The sequence below is a fragment of the Theropithecus gelada genome, chromosome 7b (genome assembly GCF_003255815.1).
Source record: "Theropithecus gelada isolate Dixy chromosome 7b, Tgel_1.0, whole genome shotgun sequence".
In the NCBI taxonomy this organism is placed as follows: Eukaryota; Metazoa; Chordata; class Mammalia; order Primates; family Cercopithecidae; genus Theropithecus; species Theropithecus gelada.
The window spans coordinates 33,613,462-33,640,561 of record NC_037675.1 but is presented as its reverse complement, the minus strand read 5'-3'; the positions used below and the strand labels follow the sequence as shown (position 1 = coordinate 33,640,561).

Below are 27,100 nucleotides of genomic sequence, written 5' to 3'. Positions count from 1 at the left end.
GCGGAGCCCACTTACTGCTCAGTGGTTGTTAGGAGATGAAGATATGAAAATTGTTAGGACAAGGAATACAGCTTTATGAACTGGAAGTTTAAAGACCTGGCCATATATGCTGAAACAGGTAAAGCTACCTAGAAAAATTTCCTTCTCTCACTCTCTTCTGAGTTATGCCATGGTTCTGCAAATTATGCCATTGTTTTCTGTCTCTAGGCTTGACGCCACAGAGCCATTACTGGTTTTTAAGCAGCAAGTGTCAAATATTTTGCAGAACGGAATTTAGTGAGGCTCTTATGGGCAATGCCATAAGGTCCAGAGACTTTCTCTGACTATACTCATTTTAGGCGGCTCATATTCCTTTCCTGATTTAAACTGAATCCTATGGAATTAATGGGTAAGAAGTAGGGGGATGTGGGAAGGGAAAAGGGATAAGCATGTAAGTCATTGTTAAGTCACCAGCCAATTGTCCTGTTTCAAATATTAACCTAAGGATACTAGAACTAACAAGAGTAAATCATAAGCACACAATCATGGAAGCAATTTATTCTAGATCTCTAAATACATGTTAATTAGGTCTTAGCATCAAAGGCTCTTGACAAGGTATCATAGTAATAATTGCCCACTAACAACAACAAATATTGAAAACATATTTCAAGATTTCAGATCCTGTATCTTTTAAACCTCAAGATGTTCATCACCTTAGGGTTTAATGCTGGAGCTTAAAAGTAGGAAGTCAAAAACTGAACCTGTGGCATCTATAGGACCAGTATTTTAGCACTGAAGAGGAACCCCAGGAATCACAGGATAGTGTGTAGAAGGCATGGCCTGTGCTGGGACTGATTTTTCACACACCCTACCACTACCACCACCACTGGTAGCACCCATGGTCCCATCATGAGGCATGTGGCTCTGATTATTGGTGCCTCAAAGTGGTTCTCTCCAGGTTCTACTTCCTGTTTTTCTTTTCAGATTCATTCTCTCTGCTTCCTGTTGTAAACTCAGTCTTTACTTTAGACTATACCATTAGTTCTCATGCCCACCTTCACCTTGGGTGCTGTGATCCTCCTGTTCCATGTCCCACTCAAAGCTCCTCACTGTAGCCCAGCTCATGGCCACAGCTCCCCACCTGCCTTTACATGAGACCAAGAAGTCAGACTCCCACCCTGACAGCAATTATACGAGTTCAGAAATGTTGTCTAGAACATTGTTTGTCTTCTTAGCAACCACCTCTGATATTTTCATATATTTCACCGAATCTATTCAATAACCCTTTGAGGGAGGGAGAGAGGATTATCATTCATTTGCAGATGATGAAACAGATGCAGAGAAGGGATTCTTTAACTTCTTGGTCCCTAGGGTCAGCACCTTATATTTTTTTATGGCTTATGGTTATATGGGTTTATGTGAAGCTCTCAATTATCTAGTTCTGGAATTATGTCGATTTGACTCTATCATTATATCTAGTCTAGTCAAATCCTCCCCAGTGAAAATAATAGATAATATTGGTCTTGAAAACAACATTAAAGTTTTCTTTAAAAGCATTTCAATCACTATATTATCACTACTATATCATGTGATATATTCTTATTACAGTTTATTTGAAAGCTTGTCAAATCAACATTCCCTTTCCTTGTCACCAGAATTATTTAAAGATATTGGTGACATACATTAAAACTATGAAGCACTAAGTAACTAAAATGAAATGGTAAGAACTAACTAGATAGTAGTACAGTGGTATATTCCTTCTTTCACCAATTTTTGGTATTTTTATTAAAATTAATGAAATCCTCAGGTACATTCTATCAAGGAATGATAATCTTACAAAGGTTATAGGAAACAGGAAAATAAATGAAAAAGGATATATGCTTTATTGAGACTACATATTTGTCCTCTCTGGGAGCTCAATAACAATTATAATACTTAAATGAAAATTAAGTGTTTAAAAATGAGAGTATTAGTACATCTGTCACACTTATCATTAATTCATAACTGGTATGCCTAGGATATCAGTGAGCCAACAAACTCATAAATAATCCCGCTTAAAATGTCCAAGTATGCAGCAACACAATAATAGGGGGCGACTTCAACACCCTACTGATAGCACTAGACAAATCATCAAGGGAGAAAGTCAACAGAAAGACACTAGACTTAAACTGCACCAGAACAAATCGACCTAACAGATATTTACAGAACGTTCTACCTAAGAACCATATAATATACATTATTCTCATCAGCACATGGAACATTCTCCAAGATAGACCATATGATAGGTCACAAAACAAGTCTCAATTTTTAAAAAATCAAAATGTTATCTTCTGTAACTTCTCAGACTACAGCAAAAAAAACCTAGAAATCAATTCCAAAAAAAAAACCCTTAAAACTATACAAACACATGGAAGTTAAACAATCATCTCTTGAATGATTTTTGGGTTAACAATAAAACCAAGATGGAAATTTAAATTATTTGAAATGAATAACAGTAACACAAATTATAAAAACCTCTGGGATGCAGCAAAAGGAATGCTAAGAGGAAAGTTCACAGCACGAAATGCCTACATCAAAAAGTCTAAAAGATCATAAATTGACAATGTAATGCCACACCTCAAGGAAGTAGAGAAATAAGAACAAACCAAACCCAAACCTAGCAGAAGAAATAAAAAATATCAGATCAGAGCTAAATAAAATTAAAACAAGAAAAAACACAAAACACCAAAGAAATGAAAAGTTAGTTATTTGAAAAGAAAAATAAAATTGATAGACTATTAGCTAGATTAACCAAGAAAATAAGTCATAAACTCAAAAGTCAAAAGAAGAATAAGCTCAATTAGAAATGAAAATGGAGACATTATGACCAATACTGTGGAAATACAAATGATCATTCCAGACTACTATGAATACCTCTATGCACACAACTAAAAAATCTACAGGAAACGGATAAATTCCTGGGAACTTATGACCCTCCTAGCTTGAATCAGGAATAGATAGAAATCCTGAACAGACCAATAACAAGCAGTGAGAAGGAATCAGTAATAATAATATAAAAAAACTGCGAATGAAAAAAAAAGCCCTGGGTCAAATGGATTCACAGCCAAATTCTACCAGATATTCAAAGAAGAACTGGTCCCAAACCCATGAAACTATTCTAAAAGATTGAGAAAGAAGGAATCCTCTGTAATTCATTCTATGAAGCTAGTATTACCTTAATTAACCAAAGCCAGAAAAGGACTTAACAAAAAAAGAAAACTACACACCAATATCTCTGATGAACATAAAATTCTAGCAAACTGAACCCAACAGCACATCAAAAAGATAATTCATCATGACCAAGTGGGTTTCATCCCAAAGACACAGGATGATTCAACATACAAAGCCGATAAATGTGATTCATCATATAACAGAATGAAAAACAAAAACCATATGATCATCTCAGTAGATGCAGAAAAATCATTCAATAAAATCCAGCATCCTTTTATGATAAAAAATCCTCAACAAACTAGGCATAGGAGGAACATACTGCAGAGTCACAGAAGCCATATATGACAAACCCACAGCCAACGTCATACTGAATGAAGAAAAGTTGAAAGCATTCCCCCTGGGAACTGGAGCAAGACAAAGATGCCCACTTTTACCCCTTCTATTCAACATAGTACTAGAAGTCCTACCCAGAGAAACAAGGCAAGAGAAATAAAGAAAGAGCATTCAAATTGGAAAATATGAAGTTAAACTATTTCAGTTTGCCCATGTTTTGATCATAAATAATCCTCCAAAAGACTACTAGATTTGATAAATGAATTCAGTAAAGTCTCAGGTTACAAAATCAATGTATCCAAATGAGTAGCACTGCTATACACCAACAATGACCAAGCTGAGAATCAAATCAAGAACTCAATCCCTTTTATAATAGCTGCAAATGAAATAAAATAAAACAAAATATCCAGGAATATACTTAACCAAGGAGGTGAAAAATCTCTACAAGGAGAACTACAAAACACTGCTGAAAGAAATCATAGATGACACAAACAAATGAAAATACATTCCATGCTCATGCATTGGAATAATCAATATTGAGAAAATGACCATATTGCTCAAAGCAATCTACAGATTCAATGCAATTCCTATCAAATATCAACATCATTTTTCACAGAATGAGAAAAAAAATCCTAAAATTCATAGGGAACCAAAGAAGAGCCCAGATAGCCAAAAACAATCCTAAGCAAAAAGAACAAATCTGGAGGTATCACATTATGTGACTTCAAATTATACTCCAAGGCTATAGCAAACAAAATGGCATGGTACTAGTGTAAAAGTATATACAAAGAACACACTATTGGTACTGGGAAAACTGGATAGCCAAAGTAGAAGAATGAAACTGGATCCTTATCTCTCATTATATACAAAACTCAACTGAAGATGGATTAAAGACTTAAATCTAATACCTGAAGCCATAAAAATTCTAGAAGAAAACGTAAGAAAAACTCTCCTGGATGTTGGCTTAGGCAAAGAATGTATGACTAAGACCCCAAAAGCAAATGCAACAAAAATAAAAATAAATAAATGGAACCTAATTAAACTAAAATGCTCCTACAGGGCAAAAGAAATAATCATCACAGTAAACAGACAACCCACAGAATGGGAGAAAATGTTCACAAACTATGGATCTGACAAAGGACTAATGTCAGGATCTACGAGAAACACAAATAAGCAAGAAAAAAAAATCCCATTAAAAAGTAGGCAAATGATATGAATAGGCATTTCTCAAAAGAATGTGTAGAAACGACCAAGAAACATGAAAAAATGCTCAGAATCACTGATCATCAGGGAAATGCAAATTAAAATCACTTTACCCCAACCAGAATGGCCATTATTAAAAAGCAAAAAAACAATAAGTGAAGGCGTGGATGTGATGAAAAGGGAACACTTGTACACTGCTGGTGGGAATGTAATTTAGTACAATTCTTGTGGAAAACAGCATGGAGATTTCTCAAAGAACTAAAAGTAGATCTATCAGTCGATCCAGCAATCCCACTACTGGGTATCTACTCAAACGAAATGAAGTCACTATATCAAAAAGACAGCTTCATGAATATGTTTATCATAGCATAATTCACAATTGCCGAGATATGGAACTAACATAAGTACCTATCAACCAATGAGTAGATAAATAAAATGTGACATATATACACCATGGAATACTACTCAGCCATAAAAAAAGAACAAAACAATGTCTTTTGTACCAACTTGGGTGGAACTGGGGGTTATTATTCCAAGTGAAGTAACTCAGGAATGGAAAACCAAATACCTCTGTCCTCACTTATAAGTGGGAGCTAAGCTATGGGTATGCAAAGGCATACAGAGTAGCATAATGGACATTAGCAACTCAGAAGCAGGGAGGGTAGGAGGAAGAAGAGGGATAAAAGAACTACATAGTGGCAACAATGTATACTACTCTGGTGAAAGGTACACTAAAATCTCAGGTTTCACCACTATACAATTCATCCATGTAAACAAAACCCACTGGTACCCCTAAAGCTATAGAAATTTTTTTTAATGGTAGAAAAAAAGTAAAAATAAAATGTCCAAGTACGGACATAGTAGACTGCTTTGTTTTTCTTTCTTTTTTAGGCTGTGAAATGCAAAGATATAAAATATTTTGTATTAAAAAGTAACCTTCCCTTTGTTTTATTTAATTGTTCTAGATCCCATCATATAATGAAATTTAATTAAATCAATTTAATCCTACATAATCTCAAAGAGTATGAATCAACTTACAAAAAAGGAACAGATGCTTAAAGAACTAAAAAAAAAAAAAAATGACCTGAAGGGCTGGGCGTGGTGGCTCACGCCTATAATCCTGACATTTCAGGAGGCTGAGGCAGGCAGATCACTTGAGGCCGGGAGTTTGAGGCCAGCCTGACCAACATGGCAAAACCCTGTCTCTATTAAAAATACACAAAAATTAGCTGGCTGTGGTGGCACACACCTGTAGTCCCAGCTACTTGGGAGGCTGAGGCACAAGAATCACTTGAATCTGAGAGGCAGAGGTTGCAGCAAGTTGAAATTGTGCCACTACACTACAGCCTGTGTGACAGAGCAAGACCCTGTCTCAAAACAAAACAAAACAACCTAAAGGACATACGTAATTTAAGGGTTTGGATTTGTGTTATAATTTTTTTGTCACTCAACAAGCATTTCGTTCAAGAATAGTCTTTGAGGGATATATTATGCTGAGCATTGCAGTGTGCAGAACAACGAACAGGAAATGGTTTCCCACCTTAAGAAGAATGCAGCTTGAGGAATATCTTTAATACGAAATTCAAAGACAGAATGTGGTAAGTGTTATAAATGAGGTACAAATCCTGTGAGAATTGATAAAATTTAGAATCATTTTGGTATAGACGGCTACTGGGTGGTAGACAGACCACTGAGATAAAACATGATAATGGGGAGGATTAAACAGGTAGAGATGAGCAAAGATAGGGAGCTGAACGAGAAGAGCATAGCAACAAAAGATAAACTGGGAAGTTTTGGAGACTAGAGGTACCCTCATGTGGCTCTAGCAAAGAAAGAAAAGGGAGTGTCAAAGGAACAAGGCTAGAAAGGAACTTTATAGGTATGCAATGGAAAGCCACTGAAGGATTCTGGGTAGGACAGGCACATATAGTGCAAACGGAGAAGAGGCAAGAGAGGCACCAACAGTAAGGTCAAATTCAGAGGCTAGTTTTAGTACTATGTCCCATGGTACCTGTGAGCTTTGCAGAGGTCAGGGACATGGAGGGCTAGAGAAGTCCCAGGGGACAGTGAGCAAAGGGCAAAGCCTCCAGGTTCTGAATCAACTGAAAAATCCTACTCTGTGTGTGTGTATGTGTATATACGTTGGGGTTATAAGTAAGATTTAGTTTGAAAAAAAAAAAAAAGAATTTTTTTTTAACTTTTATTTAAGTTCGGGGTACATGTGCAGTTTTGTTATACAGGTAAAACTGTTATTGGGGTTTGTTGTACAGATTATTTTGTCACCCAGGTGTTAAACTTTGTACCTATTAGTTATTTTTCCTAATCCTTTCCCTCCTCCCACCCTCCACCCTCCAAAAGGCTCCAGTGTCTTTTGCTCCCCTCTATGTGTCCATGTGTTCTCATAATTTAGCTCCCACTTATAAGTGAGAGCATGCAGTATTTAGTTTTCTATTCCTGTGTTAGTTTGCTAAGGATAATGGCCTCCAGATCCATCTACGTTCCTGCAAAGGACATGATCTCTTTCTTTTCTACAGCTGCATAGTATTCCACGGTATATATGTGCCACATTTTCTTTATCCAGTCTATCATTGATGGGGGTGTAGGTTGATTCCATGTCTCTGCCTTGTGAATAGTGCTGCAGTGAACATTCACATGCATGTGTCTTTATAATAGAATGATTTATATTCCTTTGGATATATACCTAGTAATGGGATTGCTGGGTTGAATGGTGGTTCCATTTTTATCTCTGAGGAATCCCCACACTGCTTTCCACAATGATCAAGCTAATTTACACTCCCACCAAGAGTGTGTAAGTATTCCTTTTTATCTGCAATCTTGCTAGCAACTGTTATTTTTTGATTTTTTAATAATTGGCTAATAATTCTTAATTAAAAGTCACCAATCAATGATTTATAGAAAGGAATTCAAGGCTAAGGGACTGATTTGGTAACCAAGAAGTCATGAGGGAACACTGATGAGAATAATTTTAATAGTGTTAGTGTGAACAAAGTTACCATGTAGCAGTAAGTTGAGAAGAGGTTAAAAAGTAATGGTTTAGGCCGGGTGTGGTGGCTCACACCTGTAATCCCAGCACTTTGGGAGGCCGAAGTGGGTGGATCATGAGGTCAGGAGATCGAGACCATCCTGGCTAACACGGTGAAACCCCGTCTCTACTAAAAATACAAAAAAATTAGCAGGGCATGGTGGTGGGCACCTGTAGTCCCAGCTACTTGGGAGGCTGAGGCCGGAGAATGGTGTGAACCCGAGAGGCAGAGCTTGCAGTGAGCAGAGATCACGCCACCGCACTCCAGCCTGGGTGATAGAGGAAGACTCTGTCTCAAAAAAAAAAAAAAAAAAAAGTAATGGTTTAGCATTGGGGGAAACATGTAAAAGGAAGTATTGTGAGATTCAAAAGGTAGAGAAATATTCAAATTATATAACACTCAACAGACTACAATATTTCATTAAGACAGAATGTTTTTGTCCCTAATAACAGAAAATTTCAGCTCCAACTAGAGGAAGGTTAAAAAAAAAAAAAAGAAGGAACTTATAAAAAGTGCTGAAGGTCAAACATCTCAAGAGTTGGTTCATTCAGCTGTTCCATGAACATCTTTCTCCTCTGCCATCCTTGGCATATTAAGCATTATCCTTGACCTAGCTCCATTTATAGTGACAAAATGGCAATAGCACCTCAGCTTCTTGCCCTTGTGAAAGCATCCAGAGCTTGAAAGGGAACATTTTCTTCTTATCTTTTTTTTTGTTGAGATAGAGTCTTGCTCTGTCACCAGGCTGGAGTGCAGTGGCGTGATCTCAGCTCACTGCAACCTCCACTGCCTGGATTCAAGTGATTCTCCTGCCTCAGTCTCCCAAGTAGCTAGGACTGCAGGTGTGCACCACCACGCCCAGCTATTTTTGTATTTTTAGTGGAGACAGAGTTTCACCATGTTGGCCAGGATGGTCTCGATCTCTTGACCTCGTGATCTGCCCGCCTTGGCCTCCCAAAGTGCTGGGATTACAGGCATGAGCCACTGTGCCCCGCCTTGTTTATCTCTTTTTCAAAAGAAAGAAAACCTTTCCCAAAGCCCCATAGACTCTCTTTATATCTCACTGACCAGAAGTACATCAAGTAGCTATGCAAAGGGAGCCCTTATGGTTGCCTCATAGACTAACTGTGGTTCTCTGGCTGGGCTGGGAATAGGGTCCACTTCACCTGAACCACACACCATGAAAGAAAGTAGTATGTGGACAAAACAAGTGGTGCTGTTAGGACAAAGGAGGAAAATGGATATTGGCTAGGCAGTCCACAATGCCTGCCAAATTAAGCTTAATAAACATTATCTGATACTGCTGTTGCTGATTGTATCATCAGTGCAACATCCCCAACACACTCCCTTTTATGAGAAGTATATCTATACTTGCTAATATCAAATTTTACCACTTATGAGAAGAAAGAACTATTGATTGCCTTGGAAAATTACACAAAACAAGAGCTTCTATTTCAAAGCATTCATTGATACAAGACTGTTATGAGAGAAAGTCTGCTTAAAATGCAGGCTTTCCAGAGATTTCATCTTCAAACTCTTTTACCTGATTTCCCTTTTGTGTATTAGCCAATGGAGCATAGTCATTAAGCTTTTTGTGTATACGGGAGACAAAAAGTATCTGTAGATAATGATAAAAGATGCTGTTTGCCAAAGGTCTGAGGCAGGACTTCAACTGAAAACCATCACACAATTGGAAAAAATACAAAAATAATAGCAAGGAAGAAAAACACTTGGAATATCAAATTTATTTTCATTCAGCGATATCTTTGTTCACATTACTGTCCTCTTTGTCCTGTATTATACAGTTAATAATTCTTAGCCTTCAACCAAAAATGAGGGGAAATTTTCAATTACTGATTAATAGTAATAGTTAAAAAGTTCTCACTAGGAAATGAGATGATTTCACTCTAAAATGCAACAAAAATTAGTAGCAGCACTATTTGATGATAATTTTGAAAAATACATTTTGTTTTCTGTTCAGTCATATTTAGTCTAATTGACTTGAGAGAAAAAAACATTGTGTCCCGAGAACTTCATGAACAAAGATGGGTAGTGGGGTCCAGAAAGCTGTTATTTTAAACATGTGTATACAGCTCTCAGAAGAGTTTGTTAAGAAGAGGAACAACATGTGATCAAAAAAGGTGGTCACTGTGAAGGTGCCTGCTAGGTGTACAACAGGCCAGGTAAGAGAACCTCCAAAGTCTTAATGAGGAAAATTCCAACACAGTAAGCAGGTTGGCATTACCCTGCAACAGTCATTATCACTGATGCTATTGAGCCTGCTTAGCATCAGAATCACAAGTTTATATCATACTATTATTAGCTTACTTTCAGCTAGAAAAGAAATGAAGGCTTTGGGATGAGCAGCAGAAAAGAAGAAAAGAACTGAGACAGAGGAGTTTTCTGAAATTCCTCATAATTCACAATGCATAGCCCCTCAAGTTATGAATAAACTTCAGAAGGTTCAAACACTGGAAGTTCAAATATGTTGATGAAGCTTAACTAATCATTTTCTAGTCTCAAAACTGGACCAAAACTTCCCATCAGAAATGGTCTAATTCCCTTAAAAATGAATGGTTTTAGCCAGATGAAACTATCCAGTGGAATTCCGTATTTGCTCCCCATCTATCTAACGATAGCTTGAGTATACACAAGAGGTATCAAATGAAAGACAGCAGGGAAATAAATTCAACCAAGCTGGTTTGGAAAAAATGCCTGAGTGTCTGTGTTTGTGTCTAGTATAAAACAGAGAGGCTGTGTTCCAGAAAAGCGATCCAGGTCATTTTACAGAGAAGAGAGCTCCCCAATCATGTATTTCCAACAAATGTCTAGAGGTGTATAAACTACATTATGTTAGCTAAACCTCATTCATCATTTCCTGGAAGGATGTGTATGTATACAAATTGCGATGGACCAAATATAATATGTCAGAAATTAGACTTTGATAGCGATTCAAATAGTGGTACGATCTAGTTCTGCCCTTTGAATTTATGTCAATTTAGAGACCTTTACCTTCTCAAGTTCAATCTCACCTAATCTTGTTAGAGAGCTTTGGAGCAAGGACTACAAATTTCATCAACCAGTGTGCTGGTCAGCTACCAAGTCATATTAGATGGTTTTAGTGTTTTTCAAAAAAGCAACTCAGAGTATATCCTTTCAGCAAGGCTGTTTAAATGAAGGTTTTAAAAAATCTAACAATCCATTAACATAATTAACCAACTAGACCTGCCTCAAGGAAGTATGAATATAATAATTTTACACTATAATAAAAACATATTTTTAAGGAATAAATGCCTAGTTATTTGGGAAAAAAATAGGTGAAATGGCTCTTCTAAAAGTTGATTTAAAGATTGCTTTATTTACAAAACAAAAAACAAAACCAAAAAAAAAAAAAACAAGCAGCAAAGAAAATGGAGAGAAGTGTAGAAAGGAAGAACCAGATGTTAAGATGGGATTGTGCCATGATTTACACAGCTAAAATAAAGAAAGAATTATGAAAGATGAGACGATAAAGTAGGGCTCTGTCTTTGGCTTTAAAAAGGATATTATAACTAAACATGATATTATAATCAAATAAAATTAACTAAAATACATTTTAAAGCTCAAATAATGTGTAAAGTGAGTAAAACAAAGCTTAGGATGTAGTTGCTGCCCCAAGGAGTTTGTGATGATGATGGATGGTAATCACTTGAAAAGTTAATTATGAAAGATATAAATGGAAGTTCAAAACCACAATGAAAATGGTGTTTTACAAGGCTGTGTGAGATTAATCACCAAATGTATGGCACAAACAGTAAATGAGAAGTTTAGAGGGCACAGTGATCAAACAGGACTAGAAAATTTTAGGAAATTTCTTTTGAGAGGAAAGGATTTGACTCCTACTCTGTTCTCTAGTCCCTCCTCAGCTTCTACCCTTCCTCTATTCAAATAATTGCTCCACTGACTAATCTCATTGAGTTTGTCTTCATTCTAAATTCTTTGGCTTCCTTCCCTCTTTCTGTCCTAACTCAGAAGATGTATCCTCCCTTCCTGAAAATCACAGCTCCACTGATTCACTTCCTCTCCTCATCTGAATCATTGTACCAATAACTATTCATCTTTCTTGTCCTTGAAACTATCTCCAAGTTTCCCTTTTTCATTAGTTCTATTCTTCAGTCTATAAACATGCTAAGTTCACTCTTGCTCCATGAAGAGTTCCTTTGACCTGCTATAATACTACTCCCCGGCTGCCAGCATTCTGGGCAGCAGGGCCTGAAAATTTCACTCCTGAGGATGTAGATTCTCACTTAACCCCCAGTTTTAGTGTGGTATCCTGGCTCTCAGTTACCCTAGACTTTCCTTAAAGTTCTATCGCACATGCACTTTATTCTCACAGAATACTCTCTTGTTAAAATCAACTTCCAAGGTTACAGCTATTATTCCTATTTGGACTACCAAATCTACATCCTTAACACTGACCTCTACTCTGAGCTTCAGGCTTGCATTTTCAACTGTTACTCAAGAACATAGCATTGATTTTCAGGTTTCTCCTCCTTACTAAATCTTTGTTCGCAAACTTTCCTGTACTTTAGAATCACCTGGGGAGGTTACAAAAATATCTATGCCCAGGTTACACACCTAGATATTCTTATTAATTGTGCATCAAGGTCACTGTTCTAAACAGAGTTAATTATCTTCCCTTTCAAAGCTGTTCCTTATCGAAATGTGTCCAACCTCAGTTAATGGTAATACCATTCTCCTAACTGCTCATGCTCAATTCCTTTAAGTCATTGTTAACTCTTCCCTCAGGCTCCATCCCCTAGATACCAAATCCTATTATTTCTTCTTCCAGACTATCAGTCTTACTTTTTTCCTTATATTATCACAGCCACTGCTTTGCCTCGGCCTGCCTTTAGTTATTGTAGTAGTTTTCTAATTCATTGTCTTGACTTTCAGTCCTTCCTCTTTCATCCTACCTTTGCCATCTGTTTTCTATGACCAAATTCAGTCATCAAAAACACACAGGGCACACCAGTAAAACACAACTCTTCAGCCTGATATCCAAAGCTGTCCAGTATATAAGTCAAACTTTTTCAGGATCTGTCTTTCACTAAGTCCTCATCTCTTGCTCATAAACACATGGATACTGTATGCTCAAAAAGCCAAACTATTCACTGTTCACTTTCGATGTCCCTCATATTTTCCCTTTTCCATACTTTTGACCATGCTATTTCCTATGTCAGGAATGCTGTCCCTCCAACATCTTTCTATTACCAATTTAGCTGAATATTACAGACCTCCACAAAATCCACCTTCTCTTAGGCCTTCCCAGAGCCCATCGGATTGAAATAATGTTCCCTCCCCCAGTTTCTGTATCTCTTGTATTTATCGCACAGTCTGCTTTAATTTAGAACTACATATGTGCACATCTTTCTCCACCACTAGGCAGTGAGCAAGGAGAGGTACAGTATCCTGTCCAGAGCTACATCATCATGTTGTAGTTACATTTTAAATATTAATCTATTCTAAGGATGAATAAAAGCAGTATAGATGGAGAGAATGAGAAAAGCCATAAGCAAGAGCAAAGAACAAAGAAAAGGAAAAATATATTTGGAAAAGGGTGAGTAAACTGGAAGAATTAAGAAATAAAACATTGACACAAATCCTAACTAAGCAGCTAGAATCAAATGATGGGCTAAGAAGTTTGTCCTTTCCCTTGTTATAGAAGGTGTCTAAGAAGACTGTCTCAATGATTATCTAATGCATTTGGAACCTAAGTTTTTTGTTGTTGTTGTTCTCAGTAAAGGGAAAATAATAATAGGAGTTAGGACTCCTGGCATTGTTGGGAAGAATGAATAAGCAAACCCAGGTAAAAGGCTTTACATGAACCTAAACTATAGTAAGCCCGTGGTGAGTGCTAACCCCATTAATAGAATATGTTGTATAAACACACTCACACACACAATGGTTATACAATAATATCTAAGATGTCAAAATTAAACAAAGTTTTTCTGCTTTTGATTTCCAGAGACTGAGAAAGGAATCAACATGTGTGTGCATGTGTGTGTGTGTGTGTCAGAGAGCGAGACCTCATGAATACACTAAGGTCCATGAAACAGACTTGGGCAGCCTGTGGAACAAATGCCTCTAAAGACAGCTGAGGCAATGTTTTTTAGCTTCTACCACATTTCACTAGACACATGCTTCCTTCTTTAATCTTTCTCCTCTGTTCCTTCTCTCTTCTTTCTAGTCTCTCTTTTCTTTTGTCTTACTCTCTTGATTTAGGCTTCCTTTTTTCCTTCTCTCTCTTCTCACTCAGGGAGGTCCATGACCTTGCTGAGCTCTGCAGGAGGTAATGCTAAACAAGTATTGGCCTCTGCAGGCCAAATGAGTATAAAAATGAGAAGCTGCTGCCCCAATCCAATGCAAAATGGCCTGGAACCTGCAGTGAGATGGTCCCTGAGTTCTGCCTGGAAGGACCTCCAATCTAGTTAATGTTTTCTGAGAAACATAAACCTTCATTTAGGCACAGTGGGAGCTAAGACTGGGAATGTTCTCTGAGTACTGGTGGCAAAGAGCAGTACAGTACCTTAAAAAACACTCTATCTCTGGTAGCATCACAACCGCATAAATGGCTATATTCCAACTGAATTCCAAAGAGAAAGAACAAGCAAAACGTGGACAACTCAATGCCATTTGACTACACTAGATGGGAGAGATACTCTGGGTGTGAGAAAAGTTAAACAAGCATTTGGAGTATTTAGGGTGCCGAGTGCAGGTGTGTGTACATCTGAAAACTGCCATTTAATAAGAAGGCCTAGGCAACTCAATAAACACAAAAGCCAGAGCGGAGTAATCCCTTTAGCAGGCAGGGCTCTCCCGGGCTCAGCCTGCTCCCCTGCCAGAAACAACACATTCCAGGAAAAAGTGTAAGTCACACACTGAGGTAATTGTTTCACACTTTCAAAGAATTTACTTATTAGTTTTAAAGTGTTTTTTAGAAGCAATTCTGTATCTTGCCTTCTTTTTTTGTGCTTAAATACTTATATTAATAGATTTTTTTAAATGTTTGACCTCCACTATATAGCACAAAGTGCTTCTAATGTGTTTACTCTATATTATATTTAAAATTGATCAGACTGGGTTACAAAATGTGAGTTCTGCCAATAAAAATGACTGCTTTCCACAGACTGTAAGTTTGTAAACAATACCAAGCTTCTTGGCAACTTTAGGTATTGCAGATTCAGAGATCAGGCATTCTTGGACTAAATAGGAAAAAAGTAAGCTACCTATTCCTGTCAATGGCTTTTCCCTGTGTTGATTAGAGACATCATAGAATTTTACTCCCAGATTCTTCCTGAGCCAAATGTTTCCATTCTCAAGGCCATCAGCAATGGAAATATAGTGTGAAAAACAAAATAAGATATGCTTTTTTTTTTTTTTTTTTGAGACAGTCTTACTCTGTCGCCCAGGCTGGAGTGCAGTGGCACAATCTTGGCTCACTGCAACCGCCGCCTCCCGGGCTCAAGCAATTCTCCTGCCTCAGCCTCCTGAGTAGCTGGGACTACAGGCACATGCCACCATGCCTGGCTAATTTTTTATATTTTTAGTAGAGAGGGGGGTTTCACCATATTGGCCAGGCTTGTCTTGAACTCCTGACCTCATGATCCACCCGCCTCAGCCTCCCAAAGTGCTGGGATTACAGGCATGAGCCACCACGCTCAGCCTGCTATGCTCTTATACACTATACGGACCATGACCATTAGCTGTCCTTTGACCTAGTATATATTTTTATTTTCCCAACCATTTTTTTCAGTCATCTCAAGAGAGTAGCAGACCATTAAAAAATTCTTCATCTTAGATCCACCCATACGTCTTATAATATGCAAATTTAAGTGCCTCAAGGAGATTAGAGAAACTATTTTTTATTGGATTCTATCACAAACTTAGTAACCACACTGATCTTCAAAGAAGGACTCACTTTTGTTTCTGTCTTTCAAAAAATACTTTTGAAGAAAAGTTGCCCTTCTGATAACGAAAAAAAGGGGCTATCGAAAAATCCACAGTAGAAGAAAGAGTTCTCCCTAGATACTGCAAATCAGGACTATGTTTATATAGTTCAGCAGGAAAGGAACCAAATCGGATACTGGCTTTTAGAAAGATTTCTGCACAGAAGAGGTGGAATTGGTAATGTATTTATACTCATTTGCTTGCATCAAGAACTCCATTCCATTTCAATCTGCCAACATCCTAATTAAGATGATCTGAATCTTAGGTAATCTATTATTCTAGATCTAAGATAGCCCAAAGTACCTTAGACAAGATGTTACACTATGTGCTTACACTGAAATGATAAGACCACTAAGCAGAAAAGCATGTCTTCTCTCATGTCTGGCCTGGCACTGGGCAGAGCGCAGAGTTCTCTATTGGCACTCAATAAATAATGGCCAGGCCTTTGCCTGTTGTTTTCCTTTCTATTACTTTAGGCACAATTTAATCTTACTAGATCATTTCTGGTTTCTTTCGATAACATATACCTGTGCTCTCGTTTGCATGAGGAAGACAGCAAAGTGTCTCAAGCAGTTCCTTATAAATGTGTGCATCAGTATATGTGGGACTGACAACACATAAATGCAATTCCCATTGATTGTATTAGTGCTCTTTCTGAAGATCTTATATTAAGGAACATGCTAACTCCATGAGATTCTGAGCCAGAAAAGAAAAGAATGTAGAGCCAATACTTTGTCTCACCAATGCTGTGGAAAAATCAGGATCAACTTCTATTCTAAGAAAATATTAGCCAGTTGCGCTATTACCCGAGAGATACCGTAAAATACAGAGAAAACATCTTGCCAAGAAGCTCCCCAGATTGACTCCTTTATATCCCTTCAGTTAAAGAAAGTTACCCATAATTCATTAGCATAGATACTGGGTTAAGACTTGGGCATCTGGTAAACAAACAAACAAAAACACATGCTAACACTGGACTTGCCCTCTTGACATCTAAAGAAAGGTCAAATGGGTATATTGTAAGCAATATACCCAAGTCAAAGGCCACATAGATGTAAATTATCAGCCAATATCTAACACTTTCATTCATAGGGCTGAGCAAACATATATAAGGAATGTCCTTAAGCTTACTCTTCTGTTATTGTTGAACAGATAACATTGATGACCTTCATAGTCTGATATCCATTTCCAAAGGAAGATGACTTCAATCTAAGAGCCTCAAAGAAGGCAGATAAAATGAGCACAATCCTAGAGTTCAAAGCAGCTAACTCTCTGTCTCCTTTCACTAAAGAAATGAAGATGTTGGTTGGGACTCAGGCTAGGTCACCCTTGTAGTAGCTGTAAAGTTTTCTGAATTTACAATAAATCTTCAAATATTCTTTGTTCTGGAAACTTATCTGTTTCTTTAAAAGGGGTGAAGGAACTGTTGTTGCATGCGTTCAGTATGCAAAGTTGGATAAGTCATATGGGGAAATCCTGGTCTCCATTCTAAGACACCTGTAATAATGCATGCTTTATAAGTGAAAAATAAAGAAAGAGAAGATAAGAACAGTTTAAAGGAGGCAATGTATAAAATTTAAAGATGCTTTCTTGCTTTCAGAATTTTTGTTTTTTGCCTTGAAAGGTCAAAAAAATGTAGCTTTTGTTAGGTGTTATTCACTATGTTTTGAAATCCCTTTAGTTGTAGACCATTAAAAAATTGAACATACTGAAAGCGTAATCTAAGGTGATAAACTTTCACCAATCTATCTTAAAGTAAAAATATATAATTATAAGCATATTTTCAATTATTTGATGTGACTGCTGAAGCTCTATTTCTAGAACTGGTGAATTCTATTCTCTATTTCCATGTATAAAAGATCTCACAGTCCTGAGAAAACACTTTTTTAAAAAATGAAATACAACAAATAAGGTATGCTGCCAAGTCCTAGGGGAGAAGTTTCCCAGAGTCTTTGAATTTCCTCCTATCCTCCCTCTTTACAAGATTTCTAAAACCAAGTCCTTTTCTGCAGTCTCTCAAACAAGGTAAAAAAAGAAAAATACCCCCTAGATATATTCCTTAGATTTTCTATTATGCTTCTCAAGCTCCCAGTAGCTTCTGAAGTAAACCTAAGATGAATTCTAGAGTTATTTTTTATCATGTTTTAATTTTAGTTCCTCTTTAGGTCTAAGATGAAATAGATGATCATAACTGCTGTGCTTGGAGATGCATTTCACGGCACAATTTGTACATGACCTGTGCAAGGTCACGTCATGGAAAGAGGGCTGACATAATGGCTAAGAAGCCAAATTCAGCTTTTAGTCATGGAGAACTTCAGGGTAACCTATTTAAGCTTGCTCTATTTATTGCAATATAACAATAAAAATTTCGGCTTAAACAATATGTTTAGGTTTATTCTGTATAGAGACCTCACTCTGGCTTGGATTATATTAATAGAGACATAGGAGGAATTATTATCAAATCACTGATCATTAAGGATCGTTTTTTGTCACATTGTTGTGTCTTGGTGCAGACTGTGGCAGGCTGGCCTACTCATCATCTGCAACAAGGGCCCAGGTTCTAGCCACACCACAGTTTTCACACCTCTCTATCTTGGTATGTGCTATTCTCGCTGCCCATTATTTTCACCTTGGCAAAAATCCTGTCTACCTTTCATTTAAAACATGAATGCCTCCCTGTAAATTGTTCTTTAGTAGCCCAAGGTAGGTTTAGTTATTTCCTTCTCAGTGTATTTATAGCACTTTGCTCCTATCTGTATCAGAGTATTTATCAGATCCATTTAATATCTGTTTATTATTTATAACTTATTATTTATTATAATTATTTATTCGTCTCTAGAAAATGAAGGCTTGTCCACTATCCTCAGCAAGCTAACATGGGAACAGAAAACCAAACACCACATGTTCTTACTTATAAGTGGGAGCTGAACAATGTGAACACACAGATCCAGGGAGGGAAACACCACACACTGGGGCCTGTCAGCGAGGGGACAGGTGGAGGGAGAGCATCAGAAAAAAAAGTTAATGCAAGCTGGGCTTAATACCTAGGTGATGGGTTCATAGGTGCAGCAAATCACTATGGCACATGTTTACCTATGTAACAAACTTGCACATCCTGCACATGTACCCAAAACTCTAAATAAAATAAAATAAGAAAATGAAGTCTTTGTGTGTTTACTCCTACTTAGGATTTACTGCGTGCCAGGCACTGTTCTAAGCACTTCAGGTGCGTCAGCTCTTTTAAATCTGTATCACAACCCTTTGAGGTGGGTATTATCTTACCTCTATTTTATAAATGAGAAAACAGAGGCACAGGGAAGTTAAATAATTTTCCCAGGAACACACAGCTAGTAAGTGCCAATCACTAAACTCAAGCAGTCTGGCTTCAGAATCTGAGCCTTTCTATTATTATTATATGTGTTTGCCCAAGGGAGTAAAAGAAGCAGCTCCTAAATATTAAATAAATAGAAAGCATGAACATTCTGATTTTTTTCATAGTTTCTTAAGCTTAAATTAAGAAATATATTTTGTGTTAAATTGATTTCAAATTCATCCTTGAGTATGGATGAGTTCATTTTTCCAGAGAAAATTCAGTCAAGATTGTGGAGAGAGAACTAGTTGGGAGGTAGAGGCCTGGGGTTTTGCTGACTCAATCATGTCAAGATCTCAAACTCTCAGAGCCTCCCTCAACTTCTGCATCTGCACATATCTACAAAAGCCTCTCCTTGTAGCTGCTTTTAGATGCACTATGCTGTTCATATAATGTGACATGAAAATGCTCTGGAATAGAAATACTATTAAAAAGGAAAACATGAATGTTATTCTTGGTAAACTGATGTGATTCAAGGTATTTTCGCCTTTGGAATAATGTAAGTGGAGGGTTTTTGCTTGGTTTTCTCTTAAGAAGTAAGGCACCTTAATCATTAAGAACCAGATGTATTTCTTTTTCTTCTTGATATTTAAATTCATATCTCAAGTCCCTCAGCTCAATGTCACCTATTTTACCTCTTATCACTTTTTAATTCTTATATTTTTAAATGTATTCTTATTTTTTATTCATAATAATTCTTGCTCATTGAGAGGTTTGGAAACTTCAAAGACATTCAAAAATATATAATTGTATATCATAGGTATCCCTCCAATATTTCCAATTCTCTTCTAAAACATGATTTTTATGGTTATATAACCATAACATTTCATTAGAATGAAATTTAGCATAACTTAATCAAACCATTCTTATTTTAAACATTTCAGTTGATGCCAATTGTTTGCTACTATAAGTAACAATGCAACAGACATTCTCTTATTCATTTTGGTTGAGGATCATGTAGTCCCTGCAGGAAAAGGGTCTTCCTAGTGCCTATTATAGAGGTTCTCCAAGAGCTTATTGGAATGCAGATTCCAGGGCCCCACCCATGAGGTTATGGTATGGTCTGAGGAAGAGCCTGGGTAGGTAGGTCCTCTTTTTGAGAAACGCTAACAAGGCTTCTCTTTGATAACACTTTCTCCTTCTCACTGGGTTATCAACTTCATTCTATCTCAGTGCCTCCTTAAACAATAAGCTGATTTCAAAGCGTCCATTTCAAACTGGCGCTGGTGAATGTACTCATTTCCAATATAGCTCTTTCATTAATTTAGGTCATTGTGCTATCTCTGTAGTCCACTTTGGCATGCTCCCACCCTACCCCCACTCACCCCACTCCACCCACTCATATCCCATACCATAGCCAGTAAGAGGTTTTTATAGCGCAATGCAATGATGTCATTTCTCTTCTTACTCCAAAAGCCTCCCCTTGTACAACAACAGGGAACCCAGCTTCCCTTGCACACTTCTCTCTTTCTAACCACACTGGCCTGTTGGCTCCCTGATGCCCTAATCTAAATCACTTCTGCTGGCCCAACCTCTTGTGACTCCCTTTTCTTTTCTTTCATAGCACATCACAATCTGTAAAGGCATGGGTTATTAAAGTCTGTTTCCTACACCTCACCACAAGCTTCATGAGACAGGCACTGAAGCCAATTGTTCATCTCTAATGCCTCGTCCCACACTTGGCCCCGAGCAGTGCCAGTGAAAGGCAGTAAGCTAGGTGGTGATGAACATGGGCTCTGCGATCAAAGGGCTCCCAGCTCTGCTACTCAGCAGCTGTGTGACCTTAAGGAAGTTACCTAACCTCTCTTTGCACCCCCTTTTCTCCATCGGGGATTAAAATAGAGCCACTTAAAAAATTTGTCATGATAATTAAATGACATAATACGGAAATGCTATAGAATAGCATCTGGCATGTAAAATGTAGCCAATACAGGATAGTTTTTAAAAAGTAGGCACTCACTGTATTCTTGTTAAATAAACAAAATACAATGAAGATTTTTTAAAGTGATTTTCCCAACTCAGACTCCTGAGTAGCTTAGATTATAGGCGCGTGTCACCACACCCAGCTAAAATGAAGATTTTTGACTTGTTTTTTAGAGACAAGGTCTCTCTCTGTTGCCCAGGTTGGAGTGCAGTGGTATGATCCTAGCTCCCTGCAGCCTTCAACTCCTGGGCTCAAGCAATCCTCCTGCCTCAGCCTCCTGAGTAACTAGGACTGTAGGTGCATGCCACCATGCCTGGCTCGTCTTTTACTTTTTGCAGAGATAAAGTCTTGCTATGTTACTCAGGCTGGTCTCAAACTCCTGACCTCATGTGATCCTCCTGCCTCAGCCTCCTACAACAAGTTTTTAACTGTGTCATTTCTCATCATCTTTCCTCTCCCCACTTCCACACACAGCCAAAGCATTAGCCCAATGAACTTCTCCCTACAGCCTACTCCTTAAAATAGCTCCAAGTCTGCCCTGAGAAATCTGCCAAATACACTCTCCATTCCATATTATTAGTTCCAGCTTTGATCCTTTCATCACATCACTTCCTAAAATTCGTGCTCATGTGCCAAGTCACCTCTCCTCCTTCCTTTCAATATTTCCTGAAATGTGACCTTCTTCATGGAGCCTTCTTTAAGTGAAACTGAGCTCATCATTCTATCCTCTGTTTCCAACAAATAAGTTAAAGGCGTTGTTTGAGATTCAAAAGCCGTAAATTGTCTGAGCTTTTCACTGGCTGCACGGGTCTCAACATTGCAGGGCTGGATGGGTTTCTCCTCTGCCTGCATTTAAAAATGTGAGTCTAAGAGGGCAAAGTGTTTTTTAACTTGCTCTGTATACATTTAGTACAATGCCAATCTACATGGATGCTGAATAAATGTGATTTGATGATGATTTACTTACTTTGTCCAAGCCAGGAATGAAAACCATGAACTCTTAAATCTGTTTCCCCCATGTTACAATACGTTTTATTCTGGATTTATTATGAGGCTGGTTTTCACAGATGCAAAAGAAAGGAGTGATTACATGAAAATATCAAATTAATAACATTATTTTCCACATTATGAGTCCAAAGATACCTTTAGAACAGTGCCAGTCTATATTAAAAGGTGCCTCATTTAAAGTTCAATTGCATATGTTTTATGGGTTATTTTGGACATCTAAAATGAACAACCAAAACACGTCAATACTCATTTTTAAAGTACTTGTTGTATTCGGTGCATGTACCATTATGGAGAACTTACACTCGGAGCAAAAAGATTTGTAGCAAAGCATATGACCTTCTTCCCACTACAATGACCATCCCCTAATTAGGCAATGCATCTGATAGTCATTAACAGGAATGAGATAATGAATCACTTTCTCTCTTCTTTGTTAATTTGCTGTAACCAAGCGGCTAATGGATGTCAGAGCTGAGTGATTGCACTGATTATAGTGATTTATAGTTGCAACAAAACAATTTAAAACCATTCTGATTATTCATGTTAAAGATGCTTTATGTTTTGTTTACTAAATGTTTTATGTCTCCCTTTCTCTCACCCCTAAAGTACTGTCCCCCTCCTTCTCTGCCAGTTTTCAAAAAAAGATCTCTTCCTGGAAAACTTGGAAGTTGAAGGCTTTATTGTTTTAAACTAAGCCATTTCATTTTGTTTATATATAGAGAGAGATATATAAAGTTTACCCAGTAGAAACAAAAAGCCTTAGGGTTGGAAAGAAAACTTCAGTGGTGCCTAGTTCAAAAGAAGACAGAAATGAGAGGAAATAAGGAAAACTTCAAGCCACTTACCTTGGGGCTTCCAGTCCCTTCCTCATCCTCCACAGACACATCAGTAGCCAGTATCTCGGCTTTGATGGTATCCAGAGCCCTGAGAATCCAGCTGTGCTGCCGTTTGATTTGCCTCTGCAGCTCCTTCCATTGACTTGCAATCATCCGCAGCATGTCCTTCAGTCCTTCTCCAAAAGGAGGGGAAAGCAGAAGTTGTGGGCCTGAATGAATCTTTGCTCATTATTTTTATTTAGTAAATTAGATGGCTATTTTAAACAATATAAATATTTTTAAGTGACCATTACCATCACCTGCCATATCAACATTTGTCACTCAGAATAGAAACAGGCAATTCTTGACAGGAGGTATAAGGACACAAAAATGTGATAACCACATAAATCTCTGGCTTGGAAACTGACTTACTCAGTATATTGACTTAAAAAAATACATGAGGAACAAAAATCACAATGTATAAAAATTAGTAACATTACAGTTTCACATTCCAAATAAAACGCTCTGTGTGTATCTGTGTAGAGACTTCATAATGATAAAAAATATCTACGGAACTAGGTAAAGTCAATTCAATGTGAAATACAGTAAATAGGCCAGAATTAAGACAGCAGTCTTTAACATTAGCAAATCCAATTAATACTATCTTTTTCCTGTTTAGCTTTGCTAAGCTCAAACCTAGAGCCAAACTGTAAGTCATCCATCCTGTCTTATGGTCTTCTATTATCAGGATAAGTATAACCAAATGACAAAATTATTTTTTATTTATTATCTGTTCCTTATAAATATATTAATACTGGGGTAAGAATTGGTTGAAGGCCAAAAACTCTGCAAGATGTTCATGTGTGTGAAGTGGCAGGGAAATAATTTAGACTGCTTGCCTTATATCTGTAATGATATCTATAAGTACCCTAATGCGTATGCATTATAACTATATATACAGTTCTCATTCATTATCTTAATGTTATTTCCAGAGCACCTACATCAAAAAGCATGTCAATGTGAAGTTTTCAAGAATGTAATTTCAACTGAAACTCAGGCGAAGAGCAAGCCCAAAATAAAATGAACAGACCATTTGGAGGCAGTATTTCATCTTATAAGTATCACAGCATTGTATGCAGTATATGAAACATTTATAAATCCTGAAGGTCAATCTGATAATGTAAATATTAATAATACATAAGGAAGTGAATATATGCAGTAATTTACAGCAATGCTTCTTCATTCTTAATAGTCTGGAGACATAAAGACTTGCAATATTTCAGGAGGATTTACCTGCTTTGTGAGATGCAATAAGCTCAAGAAGTTGGTGTCCTTCCTCCTCCACAGCTTCCTTGAGAGCACAATGACTGTCTACATTCAACTTAAAACTCTGCAAGGAAAAATATGAGCATCAAACCCTGGCAAGGCAGTTACACATAAAACATCCATATAAAATTACTTGCTACTTTTTATCAAGAACCACACAGCCCAATTTACCCAATAGACAAACTAATTTGCAATACTAAAAGCTATTGATATTTGGGATCTGGGCTCACAATGTTTCCATTAGATTAGCTGAGTGCATCTGTTTGGAAACAGCTGACAAACCTAGAAATTCATTAGGTTTTTATGAAAAGTCACATCCCGTAGGCTATATCAAGAGTAGCGGTGTTCTATAAAATGTACTGAATTTCTACTAGCACATATGAGCTCTTTTCTTCATTTTTTAGAAATGTTAGTGATAGCACTATTTACGAAACCATAAAAAATTGGCAGCATAAAATATATTAGCCTTATGTGTACATATATAAACCCATTAATATAGTAGGGTTTGATTCAGCTCTGTTTCTCAGATATCACACAACAAAGAATACAGTGGCAGATTCCGGTGCTGCACTGAGGAGTTAAATGTCTTTCAGATCTTTGCTTTTTAAAAGTTTATTACCTAAAATATGACACTGCCTTATAAACGAATACATCAAGCACAATCAGGCATTTTTCACTCATGATAGTTATCCAAAAGACAAAAACTGCTGTCATAGTTGAAATCTAACTCAGAGTCATTTCTTTCAGGGTGTCTTCCCTAATGCTTTATGTGGAATTAATTACTCCCCACTCTCTGCTCCTTATATCTGCTTCTACTGTAAAATTTATCTTACTATATGCTGCTTTATTTCTATCCTTGGCTATGAAATTATAAGTAATTTGAAAAATTGCCAGTTTTACATTTATCCCCAATTCATGTCACATTCAAGTTGCTCGATAGATGTTTGCATGAATTGTGGATATCCGTTGAACAGTAACACTCTGAAGGGGAAGGTTTCCATTTAAATATTTCAAGAAACATAGATGACTTTCCAAAGATTTTTCCATCTCTGGAATCTCATAAGGCATTCCAACCATAGGAGGTCCAGTGGAGAGTAATCACACTAACCAATCTATTGAACCAATGGTTAATTTGGGGGGTGAAAATTCATTCCTTGACTAATTGGAACCAGCATGGATTTTGAAATGCTGTGTGGCCAAATTTTGGCTTCTCCATGATAAGTCTCCAAAATATATATGTTTTGCTCTCACTAAACATTTATTGAGAAGGTCTGCACTGCACACTGCACTGTACTTGGTATTAAGAATATCTGATAGAAGTTTGAAATGATACAGTTCCAGGTAGAATATAATTTTGGATTAAAGAAGTAAATCAATCATAAATTGTGAAATTAGGTATTCAGGTTCATTCATTCACTTAGAAACCATGTACTGTGCCCATTCCATACACTGTGCTGGGCAATAGAGATTTAAGAGTATAAAGCATGGCCTCCGGCCCCAAAGGGCAACTGAACATGTTACTAGGAGAATGAAGTGTAGCCTGAATCATCCTGGGTGGTCAGTGGTGAGTCCGAACTCTCTTTTTCTCAGCAGAGAAAATGGATCTTTTTAAAGTTCAGAATACTGAAACAATGATCAAAAGAACCTAGAAATGAAGGAGATAGAGATATGCAGATCAAGCCATGAAGTATAAAGATAAGAATTGTAAGTTATTATAATTGTAAGTCATTATTAAAAGATGAGTCTAGAATGATGAATCATTTAATCTGACTAGAGGCATAAGATACAATAAAGTTTCAGCAGCCAATATAACAGAAAATGACAATATCAGGTTTCCCCAAGGCTGTTCACCATTTCTTGTACTGTCCTCTTTTAGCTACAGGTACCTGGTTGAATAAAATAAAACATGGTAATGTATGGGAAACCTCAAGCTTCTGATCAATCCAAACTATATATTACCTATGAAAAATTAAATGCTTGTTATTTATAGTCAAAACATGACTGCACTTACTTTTTGCCACTGCCACGGACATCCTCAACTCTGAAGCAATGCCATGCAGAATGAGATACATGTGTGTTTTAGGGAGCAGGGACAGGGTAAAGAGAACACCTAAGATCACCCAAGAGCACCAAAATTTAGGAAGAAATTTATTGTAGACATTTTCTCATAACTGTAAATTTAGCCTAGGGCTCTCTTTGATTCACTGTTTACTTACAATAGACCTGTTTTGAATAGTTGGTAATCATGAGCTTCCAAAGAGGTGCATGAGGTCTATGTCTCAGAGCAAATGGGAATCTAAGGAACCATAAGTAGGTTGAATAATTTGATATAATTGAAGCCAAGAGTATAGAATAGATGCAGCTGGAACTGGCTCTGCTTCAAGATGACATGGAAGCATTTGATTAGGAAATTGGAAAAGATGAGGTATTCATTATTAGGAAAAAGATAATCTGATAAGCTTGATGCTGTAGAAAAGAACCATTTAACATAACTATTACCCAAATGGTACAATATTGCTTGATTTTCAGGTGCACCCATTAACCATTAATAATATCAACTAAGGAATTCACAATGAGCCTCTGAGAAGGCAGACGAGCAGGCACATTAACAAAATTGTCAATGAAATTTCTGGCTGCTAAAGGATTCTATAATAAGCTCTCTCCATTTTGCCCCCACCTTTTCCCAAGGGAAGGAAGCTTAGATGAAAGGTTTTATTTTTTTGTTGCTGTTCTTTCCTTAAACTTGATACTTGAACATATTTCCATTCTTCAGCAATGCCCTATGGTGTACAGTCCCTCTACAATATCCATAGCACTCCCTGAAAATGCAGAGCATTCTCTGAAGAATGAATTTATGGCAAGAACATTGCCATAGGCAGTTACCATAGTCCTATGGCACTGA

The 27,100-nt window shown here is 37.2% G+C and overlaps 1 protein-coding gene across 1 annotated transcript in view; it reads right to left on the bottom strand.

The window, feature by feature from the left end:
• Nucleotides 1-27,100, bottom strand: part of AKAP6 (A-kinase anchoring protein 6) — a 516,267-nt gene that overhangs the window by 222,657 nt on the left and 266,510 nt on the right. The window contains exons 7-8 of the mRNA XM_025392877.1: nt 24,166-24,262; nt 22,903-23,066 (exon numbers count right to left, since the gene is read on the bottom strand). Of these exons, the coding sequence (XP_025248662.1) occupies nt 22,903-23,066; nt 24,166-24,262 (261 nt within the window). The remainder of the gene's footprint in view (nt 1-22,902; nt 23,067-24,165; nt 24,263-27,100) is intronic.